Source organism: Thermomyces dupontii (assembly GCF_041956625.1).
Source record: "Thermomyces dupontii strain NRRL 2155 unplaced genomic scaffold VTN31scaffold_1, whole genome shotgun sequence".
Lineage (NCBI taxonomy): Eukaryota > Fungi > Ascomycota > Eurotiomycetes > Eurotiales > Trichocomaceae > Thermomyces > Thermomyces dupontii.
The window spans coordinates 3,911,140-3,929,810 of NW_027192307.1; the positions used below are offsets into that span (position 1 = coordinate 3,911,140).

The 18,671-nt window shown below is 54.4% G+C and overlaps 9 protein-coding genes and 1 non-coding gene across 10 annotated transcripts; 5 read left to right on the plus strand and 5 right to left on the minus strand.

Moving 5' to 3' along the window:
* Positions 1 to 136: 136 nt before the first annotated feature.
* VTN31DRAFT_1470 (uncharacterized protein) lies at positions 137 to 1,207 on the plus strand (the record flags this gene model as incomplete). The annotated part of the gene is made up of 2 exons (XM_069401531.1): positions 137 to 538; positions 806 to 1,207. The coding sequence occupies 2 exons, from the start codon at positions 137 to 139 to the stop codon at positions 1,205 to 1,207; spliced, it is 804 nt and encodes a 267-aa protein (XP_069264326.1).
* Positions 1,208 to 3,237: 2,030 nt separating this feature from the next.
* On the plus strand, positions 3,238 to 5,615 carry VTN31DRAFT_1471 (uncharacterized protein; the record flags this gene model as incomplete). Its single annotated transcript, XM_069401532.1, has 3 exons — positions 3,238 to 3,602; positions 3,664 to 4,772; positions 4,825 to 5,615. 3 exons carry the CDS (start codon positions 3,238 to 3,240, stop codon positions 5,613 to 5,615), a joined length of 2,265 nt encoding a protein of 754 aa, XP_069264327.1.
* A 469-nt stretch (positions 5,616 to 6,084) lies between these two features.
* On the minus strand, positions 6,085 to 6,171 carry VTN31DRAFT_t14. Its single transcript has one exon. It is a non-coding gene; the product is annotated as a tRNA-Tyr (tRNA).
* Positions 6,172 to 6,476: 305 nt separating this feature from the next.
* VTN31DRAFT_1472 (uncharacterized protein) lies at positions 6,477 to 9,044 on the minus strand (the record flags this gene model as incomplete). The annotated part of the gene is made up of 1 exon (XM_069401533.1): positions 6,477 to 9,044. The coding sequence occupies one exon, from the start codon at positions 9,042 to 9,044 to the stop codon at positions 6,477 to 6,479; it is 2,568 nt and encodes an 855-aa protein (XP_069264328.1).
* A 567-nt stretch (positions 9,045 to 9,611) lies between these two features.
* On the plus strand, positions 9,612 to 11,318 carry VTN31DRAFT_1473 (uncharacterized protein; the record flags this gene model as incomplete). The annotated part of the gene is made up of 5 exons (XM_069401534.1): positions 9,612 to 9,628; positions 9,677 to 9,708; positions 9,769 to 9,803; positions 9,864 to 10,252; positions 10,307 to 11,318. The coding sequence occupies 5 exons, from the start codon at positions 9,612 to 9,614 to the stop codon at positions 11,316 to 11,318; spliced, it is 1,485 nt and encodes a 494-aa protein (XP_069264329.1).
* Positions 11,319 to 11,508: 190 nt separating this feature from the next.
* On the minus strand, positions 11,509 to 12,210 carry VTN31DRAFT_1474 (uncharacterized protein; the record flags this gene model as incomplete). Its single annotated transcript, XM_069401535.1, has 2 exons — positions 11,509 to 12,030; positions 12,100 to 12,210. The coding sequence occupies 2 exons, from the start codon at positions 12,208 to 12,210 to the stop codon at positions 11,509 to 11,511; spliced, it is 633 nt and encodes a 210-aa protein (XP_069264330.1).
* Positions 12,211 to 12,731: 521 nt separating this feature from the next.
* VTN31DRAFT_1475 (uncharacterized protein) lies at positions 12,732 to 13,497 on the minus strand (the record flags this gene model as incomplete). The annotated part of the gene is made up of 2 exons (XM_069401536.1): positions 12,732 to 13,384; positions 13,449 to 13,497. The coding sequence occupies 2 exons, from the start codon at positions 13,495 to 13,497 to the stop codon at positions 12,732 to 12,734; spliced, it is 702 nt and encodes a 233-aa protein (XP_069264331.1).
* Positions 13,498 to 14,145: 648 nt separating this feature from the next.
* Positions 14,146 to 15,887, plus strand: VTN31DRAFT_1476 (uncharacterized protein; the record flags this gene model as incomplete). The annotated part of the gene is made up of 2 exons (XM_069401537.1): positions 14,146 to 14,212; positions 14,281 to 15,887. 2 exons carry the CDS (start codon positions 14,146 to 14,148, stop codon positions 15,885 to 15,887), a joined length of 1,674 nt encoding a protein of 557 aa, XP_069264332.1.
* Positions 15,888 to 16,048: 161 nt separating this feature from the next.
* Positions 16,049 to 17,242, minus strand: VTN31DRAFT_1477 (uncharacterized protein; the record flags this gene model as incomplete). The annotated part of the gene is made up of 2 exons (XM_069401538.1): positions 16,049 to 16,241; positions 16,323 to 17,242. 2 exons carry the CDS (start codon positions 17,240 to 17,242, stop codon positions 16,049 to 16,051), a joined length of 1,113 nt encoding a protein of 370 aa, XP_069264333.1.
* Positions 17,243 to 17,590: 348 nt separating this feature from the next.
* On the plus strand, positions 17,591 to 18,337 carry VTN31DRAFT_1478 (uncharacterized protein; the record flags this gene model as incomplete). The annotated part of the gene is made up of 1 exon (XM_069401539.1): positions 17,591 to 18,337. The coding sequence occupies one exon, from the start codon at positions 17,591 to 17,593 to the stop codon at positions 18,335 to 18,337; it is 747 nt and encodes a 248-aa protein (XP_069264334.1).
* Positions 18,338 to 18,671: the final 334 nt, after the last annotated feature.

Below are 18,671 nucleotides of genomic sequence, written 5' to 3' on the forward strand. Positions count from 1 at the left end.
AAAAAAACGCTTCATGCTTAAACTCCCTCGGATCCTCTTTTCATCCTGAGATCCCTTTGTCAAATCTGAATCTCTGCCTTCTCTTCCTTCTCTGTCCTCATCAATCGCTCGGCTCTCCTCATCGTCATCCCTGCAAATGACCACCACACACACGACCGCCCCCACGCAAACCGTCCCGGCCACCAGTCAGATCTACATTTACGGCCAGCCCTCGCCCTCCAACACCCCTGCGAACAATTCGCCCACGTCGCCGCGGCTGACCAACGCCGCGCTGCATCAGCTCCCGCATCAGACGCGTCAGATCCGTCCGCCCAAGGCGCCCCTGTACGTTCCCGCTGCGCTGCGCCCGACCATCACTCCGCCGCGCAGCGCCCATGGTTCGTTGGACAGCCTAAACAACGACGATTCTACACCTGCGCCTCGCAAGATGTCCATCGGATCGGCCAAGACGTCTGTCAGCAAGTTGGCTGAGGACACATGGATGAAGGTGGAACAGTTGGGCGAGGTAACGGGGGCTCCAACGAGAGATCACTGGAAGGTCAGTTATTTTTTTTGTCTTTTTTTTTTCTCCCTTTCCTTTGCTTGGAAATTTGATTGTTGAAAAATCAATCGTGGTTTACTCCGGGGTTCGCTCTGTATTTATTATGGTTGCTGTACCTTGTGGGCCTTTTTCCCCTGGATTGCGTGCTTGAACTATCAGCACTATGTATCCCTGACCATCCACAATTGTCGTCAAACAGATTCAATTTAGCTGCAATTTGGCATCCACTAGCTCCCCACAGCAGATTGCTAACCTTGTCTACAGGCCGACTCTGCTTCTCAAACCTGCGACTCTCCCACGTGTCGCTCGTCCTTTGGCCTCTTCGTCCGGCGTCATCACTGCCGCCATTGCGGGCATATCTTCTGCTCCGCCCATACGCCATTTACGATCCCCTTGGACCAAGATGCCCGCTTCCACCCCGAGGGGACCATGTCTCGCGCCTGCGATCAATGCTACAAGGCCTACCTGCGCTGGGAGGAGGCGCGGGCGGCCAATCTAAGCCGGATTCAGAGCATGCTTGATGCGGGCGAGTTGAACATTGACCAACAGAACTCTCCCGAGTCCAGCAGCGATCAACAACAGGACGACAGCCTGTCACCCTCAAATCGACAATCTGACCCAATTGCCAGCAGCGTCCCCCGCGACTGGAGCTGGAGCACCTTCTAATTTATTGTTTTGTTTCTCGGTTCTGGGCGGCACACTGTGATCTGTTATGCGTGATTCCCCATCTGTTTGGCATGCGTTTTACTGTTCGGCGGCGTTCTGTATTTTTTGGGCTCTGATAATTCACGGCGACCATCTTACCAGCGCCCGGGTTTTTCTGATTCAAATCTATCAGCGTTTTCTAATCGTGCATGATCAGGAGTTATGTCTGGGTTCATTTGTTTGTGGATTCTTTATTTATGCTGTTTTAATCTGCTGAGCTATGCTGGTCCAGGTGTTTCAGATCCTTCTGTTTGACGCATTGGTATCAGGGATGTTTATAGATCGTGTTGCTTTGGACCACTGGTCGACGTATATGGAAAGTTAGTGGTGATAATACAACCTGAGAAGATTGTGCGATGAATTGAATCTTATTTCTTGTCTAATTGCAGCCTCTTGAACATGCCCACATGTAGAATCCCTTCCTCGTACCATGTCCCCAGTTGCCGATCCGTTTGATAGCCTGCGCGCCGGTACATTTCCTCCACCTGCACCTGCGCATGAAGCCCGATGAGACCATTCCACCCCTTTATCCCTTCATCTTCCCGACCCTCCTCCCTTGCCACTCGGTGGAGCATTTCATTGACGGCCCCGCGATTATCCCTTACCCAGTTTTCCGCGGTCTGCAGCAGCAGTTTGGATAATCCGCGACCGCGGAAATCCGGCAGGACCGCAAGACGGGAAATCTTCACGTAGGGCTCGTGGGAGAAATCGTACTTGGGCCGGTTGTTATCATTACTCGTTGTGTCCTGCAGCAGCGTCTCATGCGGTGCGTGCGGAGGTGGAACGAGACGGATTACGCCTACCGGGAGATTCTCTATTTTATTCCTCTCGTCTGTGAGTGTGTTCCTGTTGGCATACACCACCCATTGCCAGCTCCGTTCGTCTCGTTTTCGGCGCTGCAGTGTTGCTCTTCGACGAAGACCGCGTGGCGGACACGCATCGCGTCGCTGAAGACCGGGTCATTGGTTGCTGGGTTGGGCCTTTCTGGAGTTGGGTAGACGACGGTAGTGCTGGTTGAGAGGGGTGGGGGTTGGAGGCGTGTCGTGAAGGTGTACTCGGGAGGAGTGGTTATAGTTGCCGTCATTATTCTTCCTCCTGTTTTTTCCGTTAGCTAATACTCTGGATAGGTTACAGTAATCATGGCGATTGAACATCAACTGCTTTATCAAGTTAGCTGGCTTTGTAAATAGTGCACAAACTGCTCCATACAGCGCGACAATCTTCAGCTGAAAGGTAGTAAGAGCCGCAGTATGTAATCTTCAGTGCAGCAATTGTCCTTGTCACTGCATCGGACAGCTCAACAATTGAGATTGGGATCTGAAGATGGCCAAATTCACATGATGACCTGATTGCGGTGGTAACCTAACCTAGGTTCACCAAGTTATAACGGCTCCCCGCACAATCAGAAAAAGTGGAGGTGAATGATTTGCTGCAATCTGAGGCTAAACCTTGGTTGATATTAGCTTATTTAGTGCTTGTCCAATCATCGTCATCGCTTGTGGACGGTTACTACGAGTAGTTCGTACTGATGTTATTTTGACGTCAAAAACGACCCTTTGACGGTCATATTGACATGTCACGGTATTTCATGTCAGTCAGAATTTTGACAGCACGTGACACATAGAGCAATGCCAATAATAGGCAAGAATTTCACTCTATCCACACTCATAGGTAGCCCAAAATGGAAGGCACTGTGCCGATCTGACGGTCAAGCTGAAATTATGACGGTCATGACATGGCAAGCCTCGTCATGACCGATTCTTGTCATGACCGGATAACATCCCTACTAGTTCGGGCTTCATTTCAGCAAAACAACAGCGCGTTGAGTCGCACTCGGAGCCGACCAGGGCTGGTCAGGCCAAGGACTTTGAAAATGCCATGGCCTGAACCTCCGCCTTAGTTTCCTCTCCTTCGAATGAACGCCGCCCCTGGTGTGACGATTCCTCTTCTATATCCTTTCATTCATTCTTAACCCCGTCCAGAGCATCATCATGGAGACCTACGTCCCCAAAGAACCTCAACTACCGCACCTTCCCGAGGACCCAGTCTTTGACGAGGTACAATGGAAGACCCTCTTGGCCATTGCTGACGTCGTGATTCCCGCTCTCACGTCTGCTGGGGATCCCCAAACGGATGGCCTCCATAAAAAGGCCATTCCCGCGGGCGAGATGCAAGCGGCGGTCAACGACCTTGCGGGACGCATTGAGTTGCCCGACGCAGATCGCCTGGCTCGCGAGTATCTGCAGGAAAACGCCTCGTCGATTCCCCAGGTCAAGGAGGCGATTCGGCGCGCGTTCATCGTATCGCTTCCGCCCGAGGTAAGGCAGAGACTGTCGACAATGCTTTCGACACTCAAGTAAGCGCGACCCTGAGTGGTTTCCCAGGTCAATCGATCTCTAACGGAATATGTATTACAGTACACGCTTTGGTTCTCTACTCCTCACTGGCTCTGCCACGCCTTTCCAAGACCTTCGCTACGAAGCGCGAGAGAGAATCTTCCATGGCTGGCGAACTTCGAGACTCGGCGCCCTCCGCCAGTTGGCCAAGTCTCTAACCTTGATGATCAACAGGACCTGGTTGTCAGTTAGCCCCACGGTGTCGTCCGCGATTGGTATCCCGCGGGTCCCGATCCATGGAAAGCCGGAAGCGAGCTTTGAGTATGAGTTTCTCCAGATTCCTCCCGGTGATGGCGCGGAGGTTCTTGAAACCGACGTTGTCATCGTTGGAAGTGGATGCGGGGGTGGTGTTGCAGCAAAGAACCTCGCAGAGGCGGGACACCGCGTTCTGGTAGTCGAGAAGGCGTACCATTACCCGTCGTCATACTTTCCCATGTCCCAATCCAATGGATCTGCCCTTTTGTACGAGCAAAGCGGCAGTATCATAAGTGACGATTCATCTATTACCGTGTTGGCGGGCTCTGCTTGGGGTGGCGGCGGGACAATCAACTGGGGCGCCTCTCTTCAAACGCAGCACTATGTTCGAGAAGAGTGGGCGAATTCAGGTCTACCGCTTTTCACGTCACCTCAATTCCAGGATTCCCTGGACCGGGTCTGTGAGCGTATGGGAGTTAACTCCAACGTCCGACACAATTTCGGCAATCGGGTGATCCTGGAGGGTTCCAGAAAGCTGGGTCTCGATGCAAAGACTGTGCCACAGAATTCGGGACACCGTGACCACTACTGCGGGTACTGTACTTTTGGATGTCACAGCGTGACCAAGCAGGGGCCAGTGGCTTCGTTTCTCACCGACGCGGCCAAGGCGGGCGCGATATTCATGGAGGGATTCCATGCGGAAAAGGTGCTGTTTGAGTCCGTCAAGGGAAAGAAGGTTGCCGTCGGGGTCGAGGGCACCTGGACGTCCAGAGATGCGTTCCTTGGCACTTCTGGCAATGGTGCTGTGAAGAGGAAGGTTGTGATCAAGGCAAAGAAGGTTATAGTCTCGGCTGGTTCACTCAACAGCCCCCTGCTCTTGATACGGAGTGGGATCAAGAACCGACATGTTGGTGCCAATCTTCACCTTCATCCAGGTATGTTTGCCCTCGAAACCTTTCCTCGTACATGATTGCTGAATGGTTGCAGTACTCGTGGCTGGGGCAGTGTTTGACGAGGACGTCCGGCCTTGGGAAGGCACTTGCCTGACCACCGTCGTGGCCGATTACGAGAACCTCGACGGGCAGGGCCACGGGGCGAAGCTCGAGGGCATAACGATGATGCCTTCTGTCTTTCTCATCACGATGCCATGGCGGGACGGCCTGCAGTACAAGAAGCTCGTGTCAAACCTGCGACACATGACCGGCTACATCACGCTCGTCCGCGACCGCGACTCTGGCCGCGTGTACCCAGACCCCGTGACGGGCAAGATCCGGATCTCATACACCCCATCGCCGTTCGACCGGCAGAGCGCGCTCGAGGGCCTGATTGGGCTGGCCAAGATCGCCTACGCCATGGGCGCGAAGGAGTTCCACACCTCTTATTTCGGTATGCGGTCGTTTATCCGAAAAGCCACAGAAGAAGAGAAAAAGGATGAGGATGAGGAGGCACCTCCCGGCGCTGCCGACGCAGACTTCAATGCCTGGATCGACGAGTTCCGGAGCAAAGCTCCATTGAGCCCAGAACAGGGCATCTTCGGCAGCGCACACCAGATGGGCACGTGTCGCATGTCCGACGCGCCGGAAAAGGGCGTCGTCGATCAAGACTGCCGCGTCTGGGGCACGGAGGGGCTCTACGTTGCCGACGCGTCGGTGTTCCCCAGCGCAAGCGGCGTGAATCCGATGATCACGAACATGGCGATTGTGGATTGGGCGACGCGGAAGCTTGCTAGGGTGTTGACAAGGGAGAAACAGCGTGAGAGTCGGGGTGCCAGACTTTGAGAGCCTGCTTGTTTCCTACAAATATACATGTTGAGGAGGGCAATAATGTGCGTGCTGGCCGTGCAAATCTTCATGGATGATGACGCACCATGAGAATTGAACCGAAGTACACCGTGACAGGTACCTAACTAATGGACGAACTCTACGGGGTACATACATGCACGCGACTCATTACTGTAAGCGATTCGAACATTACCAAACCCAAACACAAGCAATGTTCCCTGCGGGTTCATTTTAGTCTGTCAGGTCGGGTCGTCCGGGACACGGATAAGCACAGAGTGTCAGTGGAGCCTGGGGAACACCCTGAGCAGCCACATGGATCTGCCAATCCGCTAAAAACTGGATAAAAAAAGAAAAAGAAAAAAAAAATCTCCGAAGGCTCCACACCAGGGCACTTCCAGTTTCAGATGGCTTTCAGCAACCAGCTTGGCCAGGTGGGTTGCGGAAGAGAAAAAGAGAAAAAAATTAATCCGCTGAGTCGGAATCGAACCGACGACATCCAGATCGCGTGGTTCACATTACAGTCTGGCGCCATAACCAACTAGACGATCAGCGGTTCTGGTATGCGATTGCTTCGAAATGATATATGAATCGTGGCCCAGTTGGTGTCGAAATTACTCGGACTTGTTCTTCATCGCCAAAAAGCGTTTGTCTACGGATTGAGGGATAAAGATTCTGAGCGTATTAGGATGATGTGAATTATAGGTATCTTTCGGACATAGTTGACTCATCTAGATCATGATCACATGCTACCTATTCCATTCCATGCTCAATGATTGCAGCCGATGAAAAAAAAAAAAAAAAAAAAAAAACCACCTCCCAATGCATCAGCGTAAAAGGGAACTGTCGTCATGGTACAGATTAATGAGGGTTGTTGACCTCCTCCGCCAATGCAGCCAAAGCAGTCTCGTAGTCCTCGCACATCGCCCGCGATGGCTTGGCCAACGTGACGTTCTGCACCGACCCCGCGCGCACGATGGTCGCGGTCGCACCCTCGCCTTGCTCCTTCTTCTTCCCAGCGGAGGAAGAGGAGCGCCCGATGATTTCGCGCGCAAACCAGCGGCCTTCGCGGTGCTGCACAAACGTCCATGCGGACCCATCCTGGCCCGCCCGGGCCGTGCGCCCAACCCGGTGCACGTACGTGGTCGTGCTGGTCGGCATGTCGTAGTTGACCACGTGGCGGAGGGACCGTAGATCGAGACCCCGCGCGGCCCGATCCGTCGCAATGATGATGGAGAGCCGCCCCCGGCGGTAGTCGCGTAGGGTGCGCCGCGACGCGGACGAGCCGTGCGACTTGATGAGCGTGCCGATGCGGCCTTTGAGTCCGGACGAGTGCTGCATGAGCTGTAACACGCGGCTGAGACGCGCGGCGGATTCGGAGGACCGAGTGAAGACGAGCACGGTGTTGCGTGCGGGTTCCTTGAACACAAGAGCGGTGCTCTGTTCGGAGTCGGACGCGGACTCAGACTCGCCCGACGATGAGGCCTCTGCACTCGAGTCTGAATCGGAGTCGGAGTCGGAGTCGGAGTCGGAGCCTGAGCTGGCGTCTGACTCGGAAGGACCGCTGTCACCAGACGAGCTGCTGTAATCCGAACTGTGATCGGACTCGGACTCCGACGCCGAGTCGGATGATTCCGAATCGTCCGCGCGGCCATGGTCGGGATCTTTCTGCTGTGCGATGGAGCCTTCGTGCCCATCAACCTTGATCTCGTCAAGCAATAGTTGCAGAAGCTGCAGTGGTTTCTGCGACGCGTCCTTTATCCGCACCGCGTGTTCTTTGAGTTTGTCGGGCAGTACGAATCGCTCGCCAGATTGAGCCGGCTCGGACTCGCCTGCTTGCTCCGTCTCTGAACCCGTCTTGACCAACCTGGGGTTGTTGAGGCGTAGCGACTGGAGCTTGGTCAAGTCCGTCGTCAGAGTCGCGCTGAGAATGACCTTTCGCACTTCAGGAATCTCCACTTGGTGCCCAATGCTTGCAAGAAAATTCCCGCCCGGCCCGAGGGACGCCGGATCCTTGCGTTCATCCAAGGATTTCATCACCACGCTGACCCACTCCTGGAAACTCTCGTTAAGAAGGCGGTCGGCTTCATCAACCACAAGGTACTGCACGTTTCGGAGAGAAAACCCACGAGTCAACCGAATGTGGTCGACAAGACGACCGGGCGTACAGATTAAGACGTCCACATTGTGATAGGGCTCATTCACGTAGCCTGGCGGTAGATCACGAGTCGTCTCGCATTCCGCAAAGTAGTCCAGCAGGCCGAATCGGGCCCACTCCTCTGCTGTCATGACCTTTTTCTGCTGCTTTTCGTACGCCTCTGGATCATAAACTGCGTGCAGTTTCATCAGCTTGCGCTGTTCATCTCGCAGCGCTTCGTTTCCAACGGCGGTCCCGATTCGCAGCTTTCCGCCGCCAACTTGGTCAAACACTGCCCAGACTTGCTTCACCAGCTCCCGGGTCGGCACAACAATTACGGCGCGCAGTTGCGGCCATTCAAGCTTTTCCAGTAATTCTAGCAGTGGCAGCACGTACGAAAGGGTCTTGCCCGATCCCGTCGACGCCGACACGCACACGTCCCCATGGCGTTTGTTCATTAGAAGCGGTATCACAGCCGCCTGAACTGCAGAAGGTGATGTGTAGCCGTTTCGCTCCAATCGCGCCAATAATTCGGGATCTTTTACGAGGTGTCGAAATGTCTTTTGTTGCGCGTCTGAGGTTGTCTCCGTGATGGGTTTAGTTAGCCAATCGGGCAGAACCGAGTATGATGGCTTCTCCGTTGAATCTGGAGCCGGTGCTGGCTGCGGAAGAGGCTCTAATCCCTGCGCAACGACTGGGGCGGACGTCCCCTCAGGCTTGTGTTCCTCGGCTGGCTTCTTGGACTTCTGCTTTGCAGCGACCAGCTGAGAAACTTTCTTTGACTTCTCAAACTTGGAAAATATCTTGGCGTGCTTGTTTGGCCTTTCAGCAGCGGCATCGTCCGCGTCCTGCGCTTGCGCATGCTTGCGTTTTTTGCCCATAGTAGTTATAGACTGCTCGAGCGACGTGTCTGGGCTGGCCACGCGGTTCAGATATGAAGGTTCCGCAGGCCTTCCGAAAGCTCGGTGAAAATCGACGAATTTTGCAGGCTCAATCGACGTCGAAGTCGCTTTCTGCGCTCCGATTTCACCGATAACCGAGTCGTTGTTCTCGGGCGATGAGGGACAATTCGTACTTTTCTGACCTTGGACCGGTGGAATATTTTCGACTTGACCGGCAGAATTGGCCTGACCGCCTTCCGCTTTCTCGCTTTCGACTGGGGCGTTGATCGCCGTCGACTGGAGGGAATGCGACAAGATCCATCGCTGGCGCGCGGCTCGGAGAAGGAATAGGACAGATCCATGACTCTTGAGGCTTCGAGGTTTTCGATCATTCACTCCTCTCGCAGGCATCAATGGGGATTGACCGGCTCAAGGCCGGGGGCGAGCAGTGGCGACGGTGAACAGATCCGAGTGTCGAGATCGCTTTCGATTCAAACACGCGGCAGGGAATATCTTGGATGGGACCATCTCATGAGAACGTCACGGCAGAGTCGAAGAGAATGGGACGTGGACGAGGAGAGTTACAATGGAGGATTAATAGTGAGAGTCGAACCAGTTGACAACACAAGCCACGTAGACAGGCTCAACTGCAACAATAAACGTGTCCTATTCAGATGGCCTCTTGATCGCTTTATTCCTATTGATACAAGGTTATCGTGATTGTTTGAGTCACAGAGCAGCCTTGTTTTCTCATTCTGTATTGATTGCAGTGACTTTTTCTGTCGAGAAAATGATTCATGAATCATGGAAAAATATTGCCGGAAGAATCATGTCACCGCCTTTAGATCCGCCTAACATCAGCATCATGCGTGATTCAGTACCGCGCAGCTTGGAAGCAGTCGTGGAATGGAGCTGCCGTCATTCGTATATCTTGTGCGCTCGAGAAAGGAGCGAGTTTGCTCGTCATGACGGCTCAAAATGCCGTACAACATTGCGTAAGGTAGACTGACTGATGGAGAGGCAGCTGAGACTAACCGTCACAGGATGGTCAGTGACTTCTTCTTCCCCCAGCCAGGTGTGTATCCCAGTGGCTCGTTTGGTATGCGAACACCCTGTTGACGATTCTCGCTTGCAGGCGGGGTGGAGAGTCACATCTATCAACTATCGACCGTAAGTTTCCGCGGCTCGAATCGTTTGAATGGTCCGGTTCTGATAAGCCCTCCCCTGCAGAAACTCATCGACCGGGGACACAAGGTCATCATCATCACTCATGCGTACAAAGGTCGTACCGGAGTTCGATATCTCACCAACGGGCTCAAGGTGTACCATGTGCCGTTCTTGGTCATCTTCCGCGAGGCGACTATGCCCACAGTTTTCTCGTTTTTTCCGATTTTCCGCAACATCGTAATCAGAGAACAGATCCAGATCGTACATGGGCATGCTAGTTTGAGTAACTTCTGCCATGAAGCAATCCTGCATGCGCGCACGATGGGCTTGCGCACCGTGTTCACGGACCATTCGCTGTTTGGTTTCGCCGATGCGGCTTCGATCTTGACGAACAAGTTGCTCAAGTTTACGCTGAGTGATGTGGACCATGTCATCTGCGTCAGCCATACATGGTACGTGAGAGAAGTCCGAGAGCAGACCGAATTAAAACTGACGGTTTGTTTCAGCAAGGAGAACACTGTCCTTCGTGCATCCCTGGACCCGCTGATGGTGTCAGTCATCCCGAATGCGGTTGTTGCGGAAAACTTCAGACCGCTCTCGTACCCTTCCAATGGGTCGAACGGGCAAGAGTTACGACCAGCGCCGCGAGTGATCGGTCCCGACGACACTATCACTATCGTGGTCATTTCACGTTTGTTCTACAACAAAGGCATTGATCTGTTAATCGCCGTGATCCCCCGCATTCTAAAGACGCACCCGAATGTGCGGTTCATCATCGGTGGTTCGGGTCCAAAGGCCATTGACCTGGAGCAAATGCTGGAACGGAACGTTCTCCAAGACAAGGTGGAAATGCTGGGTCCCGTGAAGCACGAGGAAGTCCGAGACGTCATGGTCCGAGGGCATATCTATCTACATCCCACCCTAACGGAAGCCTTTGGGACGGTGCTTGTAGAAGCGGCCAGCTGTGGTCTCTATGTGGTGTGCACGCGCGTCGGAGGGATTCCCGAGGTACTACCGCAACACATGACAACGTATGCCAAACCTGAGGAAGACGACCTGGTTCTTGCGACATCGAAAGCCATTGCGGCGTTGCGCGCCAACAAGATCCGCACGGAACGGTTCCACGATCAAGTCCGGATGATGTACTCGTGGGCCGACGTCGCACGACGGACGGAGCGCGTGTACAACGGCATCACCGGCGCCATCAGCGAGCTGGAGTTCTATGGACACTACCCAGGCGCTGGCTGGGATGCCGTGCGCGGGAGAACCAGGAGCTTTGCTCTGATCGATCGGCTCAAGCGGTACTATGGATGCGGGATCTGGGCTGGGAAACTGTTCTGCCTCTGTGTGATCATTGACTACCTATTGTATGTGTTTTTGGAATTGGTGTTCCCGCGGGAAAACATCGACATTGCTCGAAGTTGGCCCAAAAAGCCAGTTCCCCATCCGGATGCTGCCGCAGCAACCGAGGGGAACATGACGCGGAGTACACGAGAACGGCTTAGGGCACGGTCATGATTTCCCTTTTTTTTTTTTTTTTTTTTTTTTTTGGGTACATGGCTTGTGTTGGGTTTGACAGTTTTATGATACCCAGTGAGTTGATAACCGCGTACATTGTTTTAATTAGATTCAAGCATAAAAATACACGAGTTTATGCACATCAATTCATAGGATTTTCGCAACATAAGTGTTCCGAGCGTCAATCCAGCTATCCAGGCCTCTCGCTGGCCACCGTGGTGGCACTCTCGGGCACATGATCCTCCGCCCCCAGAATACCCTTATCGCCATGCTGACCACCGCGGGCCTTCTCACGGTCCAAACCGCGCTGGCTGGCATTCTGATGCGGATCAACTAACTGCGAATCGCCAATGGAGCCCTCCTGATGTTTGGGATGGCCGGTGGCGCCGACCCCTTCGTACCCGGACCCGTCCCGTTTGCGCCGCTCGTGGCCGTCTCGCCGGATCTCGCTGTTCGTCTGGCCGCTGAGCGGCTTGCCGAGGCCCGTGTGCACGTCCGCCGAGGTCGCGCCACCGAGCGTGTCGTTGGGGTGCGTGTAGGTGCTCTCCTTGCCGTGGCTACGCAGGACGTTGTCGTTGTCCGCCTGCGATGGCACCGTGTTTACGGGGTTCGGGCGGTAGGTACTCTCCTTGGGCGCTGTGCCCGGAGGCAATTTCTGTGCATGGAATACGGGGACCTGGTCATTTGGTTTGGCTTGCACGCCTAGTTGATGCTGTTGGAAGCGGAAGCAAGGATCAGATTCCCATCAAGGTGATTTTGGCCAGGGGTACTATGTACAGACCTTTGGAGCTCCACTAGCCTGGTGATGTGTCGCAGGCGGATCGCGAGGAGGTTCGGGCTTGAAGGACTGGTGGCCAATGCTGTCGACGTTGAGATTGCTGCGGCCGGCCATGGTGATTCAATCTGGTCTTGAAAAAGCAAATACAATTGGGTATCTTCGGGCCTCGAACAATTTCCGAATCTTTAGATCTTGAGCGGGAAACAGTGATCAAGATGTACAATGCTATCGACAGTGGTCGAGGCTAGCTCGCCGCTTACTCTCTATGTTTTAAGAACGAGGAACCCCGAAAATGCGCTGGATGAGATGGATGACATGACGTCAATCTGACTTCTCTGACTTCATCAATCCAACCATATTTTTCTACCACGAGCAGAATTGCTCTGCACTGGTCTGGCTGTGGGTGGCCCGGAGCGCCTTGTTTGAGCTGGCCCTAGATCGCTGGCGTCTCCATGCCTGACGTCATAGAGAGTCCAAGAAGAGCACTTCGCTCCCAGAATAGTTCGTCTAAACGGAATATTTGCAGCTTGTTCTATCATGTCCTATATCCGAATTAAACTGGTATCTTAGAGTCAGACAAAACCGCAGGATGCAAAATGATACAAAAGAGCAAAATCAGGTCAATCATACAATCATTATCGCATTACAGGGGGGCGACTCTCCTTGTTCCACTTGACGCGACTTCGCACCCATTCGACAGCCTCGCGGACTCCGTTCCCATGTAGCGCACTGATCGGTAAGACGCGGCTGTCGCGGACGCCGCCGCCCTTCTCGCCCTCAAACACCTGCCGCACGAACCCTTCCTTGATCCGGACGACCTCGACACAGTCCTCGCGGTCCTGCTTGTTGGCAAGTACCAGAATCGGCACGCCTGCGACGTCCGCATTCTGTAGCACCGACTCGAGGACCTGCCGACACTCGTCGAGCCGGCCGCGATGATGGCTGCCGGTGCCATCGTCGCCATTCGATAGGATCGCTCCGCTCGCCATGTCGTCCTCAAGTCCTCCCTCGCCAACGTCCGTGCTGTCCACTACGAACATGATGGCGTGACAGCTGGCGTAGTAGCTCTGCCAGAGACCGCGCATGCTCATCTGGCCCCCAACGTCCCAGATCTTCAGGTACATATCCGGCAACGGGATAGTGGCCACGTTCTGGCCGACGGTGGGTACGGTACGACCGATTGGGGGTGTCGGCGCGCCATCCGAGGGCGGGAGATAGATCGCTTTGATCTGCGAAAGGAGCGTGGTTTTGCCGGCATTGTCGAGTCCGAGAAGGAGGACGGAGTATTCTGCAGGATCCCCACATCAGCGCCGGATCTCTGACGGAAAGCGGAGAAGCATGGAAGTACGAACCCTCCTTACTGGTAGCATAGAGATACAACGACTTGGCAAGATGGTACATGTTTGTCTACAGCTGTCGGGAGCATGGCGAAGAGGGCCGGACAAAGCGCACGGGGAAAACACAACGTTCGCGGACGATCATGCAGGGGAATTCTTCGGTATCCTCGAAAAATAACTGAATCACTTGTCCCGAGCCGTTGACCATGGAGGATTGGGGGTTTCAGAGTTGCAAGTTGCTATGGTTAGGTTAGCTTTAGGGCAGAGCTTGCGTAATCCGTTCATGGCCTGCCCTAAACCCTAAATAGTAAGCCAACCCTAATCTGATTGGAGTGCCTCCAAAATCCTGCTGCAAGATTGCACGCGGGGATCTTGACTTTCGCCGCTGCAAAACTGAGATTCTGCTCAACCATGGATTGATCGCAGTCGCCGGCCGACTTGCTCTCGTAAAATTTAGCGTCCTAACCGCGTTAACCGTTAACCAGCAAGGAAATATTGAAGGTTCAAAGGATTAGTAATGATACACTATTCTGGAGGGGCTTCCCCGCCGATACTGTCCTGGCGCCTCGCGCATTTTGTTCCCGATCATGCTCTTCGTGGGCTCTGACGGGACTTCTCAGTCGGATTGTGGTCAAAATTGATCTCCAGGGCCATGTCTTTGATCAAAACTACTATATGATCATGTGCTAGGCCCGCTGGACGCTTCCGACGCATGTCGTGCTCCCTCCACCGTTCTCCGCTCTCCGCCGCGGAGACCGAGATTGACACCATCATTATCGGTATGTCGCCATCCGCTTCCAATGGGAGTTCAGACCAGAATGCCCACCAGCTGGTCCTTTATCAACAGGAAATGGCCCTTCCGCGATGGTCCTGTCCTATATCCTTCATGGCCACGTCCCGTTTTATAGTTCGGAAACTCCGCATCCGGACTCTTTTCTCCATGCGAAGTTGGTAAATGCGCCGTGCCTGCTTCGGTCCGATCTCGATGCCTTGACGCACCATTTTGCTGCTTCTCGCATGTCCTATGTGACCCAGGCGCTGCCCGTGAATGTCCTGCTGGACACTCTTTTGCGGCCCAATGGCGACACCGATGACCTCGGAGATGTCACAAATTTGCGATGGGAATACAACCCCCATCTCAAGATTCCGCACCTCGTCTTGGGAGATGCACCAACTCCCGGAGGTCTCTGGGCGGTGGAGGATCCCGCTCGTGTGAGCTGGGATATTCAGACCTTGAGCTACGCCGGGCTGCTGTCGCTACCGGGATACACATTTGCAGACCACTACCGGAAGGTCAAAAAAGTAGAATTGGCCCCTTTCACCCGTCCCTCGCGACGTGATTTGGCCGACTACCTGCGCGACTACCCGGCGGAAGTTGGAATCAAAGATGTGTTTCATAACGGAGCAAGAGTCGAGGGCATCGAGCGCACAGAAGATGGATTCTATATCCATTCTCATGGCATTAGCTGCAAGCGATTGGTCCTAGCTACCGGTATTTTCTCCCATATCATCCGGCCTCCGCCGCTCTTGCTACCCTTAACGCAGCTTCCTGGTCGCAGCACGTCTGGGGCACCGCTCTTGGTCATCGGATCCGGCTTCACGGCGGCAGATGTCATTATCTCGACGCCGCCGGACCAGCCCATCTTGCATCTCTTCCGCTGGGACCCAGACAACAGACCTTCTCCATTGCGTAGCGGTCATCAGCAGGCTTATCCAGAGTATGCGGGCGTCTATCGCCTGATGAAGCGCGCCGCCATGTCCTCCCCAGGCGCGAGTGCGCATGCAAAGACGAGAAAGTTTGCGTCCACACCCTTTCTGAAAAGTCGCAACTGGGATGAAGTGTACGAGGGACTTGCAAACTGCGAAGTCATCGACGTCGCAATCCGCAATGGCGAAGGCACCGTCACTCTCCGGCTTCCGGATGAGAATGGCACGACCATCGTCCGCCGTGTATGTGGACTCGCATACACCGTCGGCCGACGTGGAACTCTGGACTACCTTCACCCGTCGTTGCGCGCCGAAGTCCTTGATGGTGCCGGAGAATTAGACAATGGGATGGTAACGCCAAGGACCCTGCGCAATAAGGCGATGGAGGACCTCGAGGTTGCTCCCGGCGTGTTTGTCATTGGCAGTCTGACGGGCGATTCGCTAATCCGTTATGCGTACGGTGGCTGCGTCCACGTTGCAAGCACTTTGATGGACACGGACCGGGAGCAGACATCCAGCGGGGCTTCCACTCCCAAGAGGCCGGCAGGGACGCCGACTGGAGGTCAGGATGCCTTGCTGAATGGCATCGATGGCCATGGCGGACCGGTCAAGAAAATATGTCAGTCTGATGATGAGGCCAACACCATGAACGGGACCAAGAGAAGCCCCGATCACCAGGTTGGGTCTTCGTGGATTATGCGCAAATGGTGGAACACGTTCGTCAATATCTTCTCGAGTGATTCATGACTACGGGTGCGTTTGGATTAGATCATGTAGATATCATTTTCCTGTACAGAAACCCATCGGGTGGCGCATCTGCTTTTGATATCTTGGTATACAGTCATGCATTCAGATGTATCATATACGATTGATTTGGATCGAAGAAGTCTATGATCAGGAAGCAGAAATCATCCCATCAACTGTAATTGATCGTCCGGGGGCCATCGCACCTGCGCAAACGTCAAAGACCGCTTGATGGCCTGCAGATATTTGCGGGTGACTTCATCGGCCATTATGTGTGCGGTTCGGTCACCCTTGTGCAGCTTTTCGCGGGCTGATCGCTCGTGGATACCAACCATGGTGACACCAATGGGCCAGGCGCTGCAATTCAGCCAGTCAGTACCTGCAAAAGAAGAAAAAAAAAAACCAATCTTTGGTTGAAAAGAGGATTCGGCAACTTACGCCTTGCCAATACTCAACCGCAAATATGCATCACTGGCATCGACGTAGCGTCTCTCCTGGGCGCAATGCACAATTTCCACGATCCCCTCGAGGATCGCCTCCTCGACATCGCCGCGCTCGAACAGCGCGAAAAGCGGCTTCATGCTCTCGCGTGCCTGCACCATGGCAGTGTACGCCTGCCGCCCTTGTCGGCTCTCCTTGACCGCGAGGTCGCGCTTGTCCAGCATGATCTCCCACTCCTCAAGCACCATCGTGAAGAACGATGCCAACTGCCGGTAGATGAACTTTCGGGCTTCGGGTTCCTTGGGTAGCTTCTTCGGAACCTTCATCTCCGCTTCCGGCACGAGCTCCAGCGTGGTCGGGATCGGACCCTTGGAGAGTTGTTTCTGCTCCTTGGATTTTCGGAGGAGGCGTCGGTATCGCCGCAAGCGCGCTTCGTGGCTCTCACCAAACAGCCGCGCGGGTTCGCCCAGTCCGCGCAGCTTGGAGATGAGTTCGTCGTCGGAGATGTCTTCCTCGCCGCCGTCTTGTTGCTTCTCTGGGTCTTCCGATGGTGTCCGTGACGGTGGCAATTCGGGGAGGCCCAGTCTTCGTCGCCGTTCACGCTCCGCGGCCTCTTCCTCCGCTTCCCGTCGCTTTCGCGATTCCTCTGCCAGGCGTCGTCGCTTTTCTTCGCGTTGTCGTTTGCGCTCCGCTTCTTCCTTCTCCAGTTTGCGTTTTTGGAGGAGTTTTTCTTCGCGCTCGCGGCGCAGGCGTTCCTGTTCTTCTTGGTATTGCTTTAGACGTGCTGCTTCGAGTTCGGCGCGTCGGACGTATTTCTTTTCCTCTGAGGGATTGCCATCTCCGCTGCTTGATGTGGCGGGTGTAGTAGCTGCTTTGGCCTTGGATATCTCCTTGGCCATCAAAGACGCAAAGTCCATGGTTGCGGTGTGGACTCGACTTGCAGAATGTGTCAGTTCGTAGCGCGAGTAGCCGATATTGGTTCCCGGTATTGCACGTGTCGCGTGGGGATGGTGGTGTTGAGAAGAAAGTGACGTGAAGGTCGGGTGAAGATGTTGCGAGCTCCGAACTGAACTGAAACTCCAGAACCTGCGACAATCAACAACACATGAGATCGTCCATCAGAGTCCGGGCTCCAGGCTACAACCAACAACTTTTGCAAATCCCCAGAGCGCTTTCAATAATTTAATCCTATCACAGCATAGTATTAAATACCGCGCTCCAGCAGAGCGACACAGCGCAAACACAGTCCGTCGACCGCAGCCACGATGGCCGACTCCAAAAACACAATCGACCGCCAAACAACGACACCTTTCCACTTGAAGCTCTTCTACCGACAAAATTCCTACCATCAGCTCTCCGACTTCCCGATTCCCCGGCCGGGCGATCCTAATCCGCCGCTCCCGCCGCACCTTGAGATCTACACTTGGAAGTCATGCACTTTGCGCGAGCTGTCGCGGCTGCTGGCCAGCGCGTTACCCTCGCAGTTACCGGACCCGCCCGTCGGCACGCGGCTCTGCTTCCGCCTGATCTATCCCGACACGCGTGGCGCGACGGTCGACGGACGCAGCGGACGATATCTGAGTAAGGACATTGGGAGCGTGGTGATTGGCGAGGAGACATCTGGTGGGAATGGGGACAATAATACTAGTAATAATGACGGCAATGGCAGCGCCCCAGGGTCAAGACGCAACTATCAAGCCGCTGGGGACGATGCGGACAAAACCCTTGCTGACGCGCGCTTCGTCATCGGTGACTTTGTCGATTGTGCGATTCTCCCCCCGCTCGAGGACGGGTCGGTTGCCCCGCCTGTGTATGGCCAGCGCGCTGGCCCGAATGCGGTTATCGGTGGTGGCATGAGGGCGTTTGGACCACCGAGGGAGAATGGGTTTGGGGGACGGCGAGGGCATGGACCATCTCGCGGGTCTGGGAATGGGATCCCTAGCGGCGATTGGAGGAGAGGCGAGAGGTTACCAGAGGGCGGCGGATACGGGAGAAGACGGGGTCCGTACTGAAACTGTATGGAAATTGTTGGTGATTTGGTTTGTTGCTCATGGGTAAAACAAAATATGGTGATTTACTCGACTGGTTCTGATGAATATGCTGTACAATTACTTGATTACCGGAATGATTGTCTTGGGAATGGAGTTTAGGCGCGACGGAACAATGCACGACAAAATCAGTGTTTCCATATATACACATGGAGATGGTAGTATGGGAGCAGCAGTCGATGGGACAAACCACGGGCTCTAAATTGTCGTAACGCGGCCGAATCTCGGCCGGTAGAACATGATATTCATCCCTGGGATTCCGACTGCAGCCTCGCCTTACATGGAACCTCCTAAAGGA